The 7565-nt window shown below is 35.7% G+C and overlaps 1 protein-coding gene across 1 annotated transcript; it reads left to right on the forward strand.

Moving 5' to 3' along the window:
* Positions 1-2766: 2766 nt before the first annotated feature.
* LOC129926365 (antistasin-like) lies at positions 2767-6344 on the forward strand. Its single transcript, XM_056029881.1, has 2 exons — positions 2767-2927; positions 5833-6344. The coding sequence occupies exons 1-2, from the start codon at positions 2861-2863 to the stop codon at positions 6222-6224; spliced, it is 459 nt and encodes a 152-aa protein (XP_055885856.1). The 5' UTR covers positions 2767-2860; the 3' UTR covers positions 6225-6344.
* The last annotated feature ends 1221 nt before the right edge of the window (positions 6345-7565 follow it).

Raw genomic sequence — 7565 nt, forward strand, 5'->3', positions numbered from 1 at the left:
AAATCCGTATCTATTCTACTGTTCTACAAGAAGCGTCTTCTTTGTAGCGTCACTTAGAGCGTTCTTGTTTTTTAACCAACTTTACGTCATCGTCGCTAAGTAAAACTTTACCCTATTCCCGAAACAAATAACTAATTCCTAATCATGTCATAACATATTCTAGGATCTATGCACCTATTGATAACAAAATTGACAACTAACTAGATGTAATAAGAGAAAGTGGATACAAAGATCAACTGCTAGCGAGGAACAAAAGTCAACACTAGAAGCTTTTTGGATTCTATCGCAGAAGTAGTTCTGGAACATCCCTACCAACGTGGTGAACATCTCCTGGTCCCGAGTTGTTGAAACGAATGAACAGATCCTCTAAGTATGACCCTTTTACAGAAGAGGTAGAACTTGTGAACAGTAATCGTCAATACGCTCTTATCAGAACACCTACGGACCGAGAAGAAACAGTTTCTTATAGATTGGTGGCGCCCAAAGAAGAAGACTTTTTCACAGAAAATGTGAGACCCCTGGTGCTGAGAGACAGTTCTTTCGGGAATGCGACACCCTCACTTCTATGCGAAACAGAAAACAACGCAGAGAACTCGGAATCCTCCTTCTTTTTAATCAAACAACCGAGTCAATCTTATTGGGGGGAAGTGGACTCGGTTGAAGCCCCGACCATCGAGTCGCCAAGTTAACTTTGTTGATGCAGATAATCCAAATCTAACCTGCTAATACAACCCAAGAGAAAGAAACTCAAAACCCAACTACAGGGTTTAACTGACAAGTGTATTGGATAAACAGTTTGCTGTCAACCTGTGTTACAGATGTTTGTAGATGTTTTTTTTTTCTTTTCTAAAAGCGAAGAACTAATTTTTAAAATCACTTATGCAAGCAGTTTTTTCATAAAAATACACCACTTTTACAACTATTAACTATTAATAGTAACAAACACGGAGACTCTTTAGCAGGGAAGGTAAACATGTACCAAATTTTTAACACATTTATGCAAATGCTTTTAGATTTTGTCAATTGTTTTTTTTTTTACATTTTTATTGCTACGTTATATACATTCTGTTATACTAATTACTACATTTACCCAAAATAATTTTTACTTTTTGTTTTAACAGAAAAAAAATCTACTTAGTATGCATAATTTAAAACAACAATTAATAAGTAGAATTTAATATAATCGGTGAACTGCAGTGAGCTGCTGCAGCCGTATATTGAAGTATACATGCCCTCCTAACTGCCTGGGTGGACCACTTTGGAGGCCGATTTTGAGTTTGTGTTGCCACACAAACTATCTTTGTAACCTTGTTTTTTTTTTTTATTTAAGTAAAACAGTCCTGAAATTACAAGAAAAATAAAAAACGTCCTGGAAATCTCCTTAAATTTTTGAAAATCTCCCGAAAACTCATAAAAATATCCTGAAGAAATTCACCAAATCGTCAATTTCGGGGTGTCTATCCATATGAACAACGCCAATCCTACCAGCGATGAAAACGGCATGTCAGCGTTCATTTAATCAAAAAGTTAATTCAAAGAACAATTTATTTTCTAATATAAAATCTTAATTTTCACTTTGTACCCTTATCCCTACCCAGACAGGGCCCTGCGTAATATCAGTTCGCATAGGGCTCGCAATTGTTAGTGCCGGCCCTGCATACCAGAAAGAGTTACGGAGGGACATGTATTATTTCTTGGACTGGAAATAAGCACTTAATTTGAGCCACTTCTTGATGTGACTCCTAAATAAGAATGTTTGTCGCCTTCTCAACTTGTGAATCCTCGGATTATTTCGAGAGCGTTCCCAGCGACATTGACTAAAATTAATTGGGTCTGGACAGAGACGTTAACGGTTTCTCGTAGATTCTTCAGAACTCTCCAAACTAGAGAAAATATAAACTTCCCCTTTCAGACATGGCGATCTATAGGGCAGATGGTGTTAAGGTCAACTGTTGCTGTGGCCAACGGTTAATAAGCCAGCACAACGACCAACCGCCATTACTTTCCCCAAATTAAGTCAGGTACTCAGGAGTGACAAAAAAATCCAGAAATTTTAAATCCTAGTCTTCACCAAGATTCGAACTCAGGACTCCAAGTTCGGAAGCCAAGCGCTTAACCACTCAGCCATCGCACCCGCGGTTCAGCTCGTGAAATTTATATTTTGAAAAAATATCGGCTAGATGGTTCAGTCCCGAATATCTTCGTTTTTATTTGCATATTTCTGTCGATTGCGATAAGTTTAGTTAAATGCTAGCGAAGTTTTTCCAAAATAAATTTATGCAAGAATTTTTGGCGATCAACGTTGACAAATATACGACTCAATAATTTGTCTTTTGAACAAGAACTGGTGGGAAAAAATTGATTTTGATAAAATAATTGATGGCTTTACCAAAAAAAAATAGAACGTAACATTGTATCTTGTATCTATTTGTAAAATTTTCTTACCAAAAGCAATACCTTCATATTGAGCATACATTTTTATGCGGGAAAAAAAAACGTGTTTTCGCAGTTTTATTTTTATTTTTTAGGGCGTCATGAGGATTAGCCAGGTGTCAAATACCCTAGCTACGCTACTGTCAAATGTAGAATGTCTAGCCATCTCCTAGTTGAACAGTTTACGTTTACAAAATACATAAATAAGTAAATAAACAACTTAAACACTGCCCATAAAAAATTTGTTTCGTTGACTGTACACATTGATTGTGTCCACTTAGTCTAATCTTTCATGTTGGGGAGATAATCAAATGATCAATACTATATAAGAGGTTGTCCCTCCTGATAGGGATAAAGTTTCTACAATTGTCTTAACCCATTCATTCTATGAGACATTTTTGAAACTTGTAAAATTCGGTTTAAAAAAATGGAATCCAAAGAAGCTAGAATTGTGATATTGATTGCTTTTAGCGTTTTGTTTGTTAGCATTGCAGGTATGTTGATCCGTCTGTCTGTCTGTCTTGTCCTTCTAGTCTGTCTGTCTGTCTGTCTGTCTGTCTATCTATTTTTCTATCTATCTATCTATCTATCTATCTATCTATCTATCTATCTATCTATCTACCTATCTATCTATCTATCTATCTATCTATCTATCTATCTATCTGTCTGTCTGTCTATCTGTCTGTCTATCTATCTATCTATCTATCTATCTATCTATCTATCTATCTATCTATCTATCTATCTATCTATCTATCTATCTATCTATCTATCTATTTATCTATCTATTTATCTATTTATCTATCTATCTATTTCTAATATATATAGTAGAGTCACTATTGCGGAGCAGGCATGTTTGCGGAACAGCTCGTCGAAATTAGTTAAAACCTACTTTATTTTGAGATTTTCTGCTAAACTACTGTAACGGTGCTGCGCATGGTCCATTTCTCTACATTTCCAATATAAGGGTTTTCCTTTCACAGCAGAAAATTAATTTTGACTCCAGGTTAAAGTTGACAGGTGTGGAATCGTCCATTATTTTTCACGTACCAGGAGAACCGCATAGGTCAGGGCTTAAGGCTTTTTAAAAATGATAATGACACATCACCTGCATGATACACCTATTTTTAGGTTTATAAATGGATGTGGAAAAACTTCATGTCGTAGCCATCCACCAGGAATTTAATTTTTAAAAAATTGGGAGGTGTTAACCCAGTTTTTACCTTTTTAAAGATAGTCACAATTGTGGAACACTATAGATGTCATTTATTTGACCTGCACATTTAGCTTAATATTTAAATAGTGATATAGATTATCGGAATTTAAATATGAAATTGTATTAGTACACATAAATTTAAAAACATTTAGACAATAATATTACTTATAATATATAATTTATGATTACCAGACGTCCAGCAAAAAGAGGACAAATCATAATATCAAATAATATCATATAGGCCTATATAATATTAATGTAACAAAAAAAGAATTACGGAATAGTGGAAAATAAAATCTTGTAAGGAAAATCAGGGTAGTGTGACGTCAATTAAATTAAAGAGGTAAAGGATTAAAAAGTGACAATGTGTTGTCTTAAGCTTTGGTAAAACAAAATTAATGTAAAGGATAAGGAGTTCAAGTATTAGAGTAATAAAATATATGCTTTGTTCCGACATTTTTACCGTGTTCCGCAATTGTGACTTCTTAAAAAATCCTGTTCCGTAATTGTGACTGGCCATATCTCAGTCGATTTGAATGTAAAATTTAAATATCTGTTGAAAAACTAAACAATGCGTCTATTTTTATCGGAAAATGGATGGGCAATGCCTAGATACTTTTAGTTTTTCCATAGGTCTAACCATTACGGAGCAAAAAATTGAAAACTAAAAGTAGCTGCAAACTGTTCCGCAATAGTGACTCTACTCTATATATATCCTCCTTCTTGGTCGAAGATGAGCGCATTTCTTATTTCCTATGGACTCGAAGATGACTGTAAAGTCCAATCCTCACTTTAAAAAGCCGGCCGCATATGTGGCATGGGTGGGTTAGGTCAGTTGCAGATGGGCCTGCTTCTTCTCTCACCTTTTTGTTGATTCTGCGCTCTTTCACCCTGGCCACTCTTCTTGTTTCAAATCTCGAGACTCCGAGACTCACAGCTTCAAGCCATGAGTAGCGATCGAGAGCTAGTGCTTCCCAGCCGTTAATGTCGATAGTGCATTGCTTGAAAGAGCTCTTGAGAGTGTCTTTGTAGCGCTTGTATTGGTCTCCCTGGGAGCGCTTTCCTGCACACAAATATATATGTATTTATGTCTGTCTGTCTGTCTTTCTCTACATACACACACCAAAATATGTTTTTTTTTTTCTCAAAGTGCAATGATCCCATCTCTTGTCTGGACCACTTGGGAAAGGGAGGGGGGTAGGAGAAAGACGTACATCTGTGTGAAGGTTACCGTGATCGCTTTTAAATGAAATGCATAAAAAAAGTTTAAACAACTTGAATACGAAATGGAGGCTTCAAGCCTTCCTAAGTCTATACGCTAACCACTGTGTCCATGAAGTGCTTATGAAAATGGAAGGTTTAACATTTATTGTTAGTTGAGCACCTGAATTTCTACACAAAGTATTAAGGGGACTTATTAAACTTGTAAACTTGTTCAATACAATATATTTGCACTGTTTGATACCAAACAAAATAATTAATTACCAATAGTTAATTTGTTTTTTAAAATTAATTAATTACCAATAGCTAATTTGTTTTTTAAAATTGATTCTTGTTTTGTAAGGTACATGAAAAAAAATGAGCGAAATTTCAAATTAATTCGAGATTGGGTGTGGGTGAAATAACATGTAAAAATATATTTTTTTAACCAGACAGACAAAGTGAGTTGGTGTAAGCTTTATAATGTTATGACATGATTAGGAATTAGTTATTTGTTTCGGGAATAAGGGGAAAGTTTTACTTAGCGACAAGTGACGTGACAGATCTTTAAAAAAGAAGAACGCTCTAAGTGACGCAAAAAGGAAGACGCTTCTTGTAGAGTAGTAGACTTGAGTACGACATAATTGACATCGGACGATTCCCTTCTTGAGTATTAAACATATTTGTAGAACAACATATCAGCGTCGACTACATATTTGATTGTTTCGGCCTTTCGCCGGTGTTACTGAAGTAGTTGAGTTCAGCGTTACTTCCAGTCAAAGCTACACTAGACAGATTGCCAAGAATCAACACCGCGCGTAGGCCTTAACAATAATTAATATTGCTTACAGAATCATATAATTAGTAAAGCCTACCCCATTAAGGTCTAGGGAAATCGCGTCATTATTATTTTTATCATCTGTGTTTTCAAATATCTAATGGAACTATTTGAGTACTTTATGTCTCAAACCTTTATTTTGAATCAGTTTCAGCCCCAGGTCATTGCCCAAAAGACAACTGCGAAGATTTAACTTGTAGCGGCGCCAAGGGAAGATTCAGAGACGTAGACGATTGTCCCTACTGCAAGTGTCTCCGCAACTGTCCGCCCTTCCAATGCACTCTGAACTGCGATAAAGGCTACTTGTCCGACGAAAACGGCTGTCAGCTCTGCAGCTGCAAGAAGTGGTGCCCCAGTGTCTCCTGCGCTCTGATCTGCCCGAGCGGAATGAAGAGGACCAAGGACGGATGCCCCTACTGCAGCTGCTGCAATGATCTACCGTGTTTAAAGACGCTGTCTTGTGAAGAGTTTGAGGTCGACTCCAGTGGCTGTGCTACGTGCTCGTGCAAACAGTCACGCTTCAGTGACTTAATAATATAAGTGGCTCTGATTATCTCTTATAACGTTACGTGAAATAAAAATTGTTGTGATACAAACACTAACATGTATCACTGTGTAACTTTAAATGAATCATTAAATAAACTTTTTTTTTTTATTTAAAAAAATAAATTCACGGTGAGATCAAGTTTATTTATGTGTCTTTATTTTTTTTAAATTCTAATTACTTATTCCACTAGAATGAGCCACTCGCTTAAAATTAAAAAGTTTGCACACGTTAATAAGCAATTTGTCAATTAATTGCTGGAAATTGATTATTTTGTTTGACTCCAACAAAGAAAATTAATCTTTCAGTAGTGTAACGTAGTATTAGGATAGGTCATAAGACCAGTGACCTCTGCTGTACTGGCAAGTTAGTCCAGTGGTACTTTGTGGTCCCAAATTATATTATCTAGGCTATTAACTATAGACTCTAGATATACAAAATTACTGAGACAGACAAGTAATAATACTGAGATTTCAGTTGCAATAACAAAAAAAAAAGAGTTTATTTAGAAACAAAAGAAAAGATCATGGAATGTATAAATGGAAATAAAGGCTTACAAGAGAAAATGAAATAATGAAACAAATCAAAATAGTAGGACAGGTTCAGTTCAAAATAATCAAAGAACCAGCATTACAGAGGCACAATAGTGTCTCATCTCAAAAACCAAAACGATGGTTTACACTAACAATGAAAGGACATCATCCATGAGACACACTACAGTCTCGTATCTAAACAAAAGATGTCTTAAAAAAAACATACAAGAGAGGATAAGAGACTAAGTAGACTATACTATTAACATAAACCAACTTATTACTAAAAATAAATAAAGTCTACTTAGCTCATTACCGAAACAGTCTTCCCATAACAGTGGTACACTCCTCTTGAGTAATACAGTTAGAGCACAACAACACAAGTATTAGTTAAACATTGTGGAGACTTAGTTCAAACTACACTGGTCAGCTCAAGGACTCAAGAGAGAGTGGCAATTGTAAACAGACTTAAATCAAGTACTAAAGGGGACTAACTCTTATTGAAAAAAAAGTAGGTACCCTTATTGTCCCTCTTGTCACAAGTATTCAAATATGTAGGATTTTGTAACTTTAGATACATGAAACATGTTCTTTCTGACACACCTATAGCTGGATCAAGTCGAAACTTTAAACCAGTGATGCCCAACCTAATTCGACCAGCGGGCCATTTTAATTTCCAACCCCTGTGTCGAGGGCCACATCAACGAATAGGTACCGTTTGATCGTCTTAAGAGCTGAGCCGAAGGCTCTTTGAGCTCTAAGTTTGAAAAAAAAAAACCTGTTTGGACGCCAAACAGTAAAAAAAAA

The sequence above is a fragment of the Biomphalaria glabrata genome, chromosome 5, assembly GCF_947242115.1.
Source record: "Biomphalaria glabrata chromosome 5, xgBioGlab47.1, whole genome shotgun sequence".
NCBI classification, from domain to species: domain Eukaryota; kingdom Metazoa; phylum Mollusca; class Gastropoda; family Planorbidae; genus Biomphalaria; species Biomphalaria glabrata.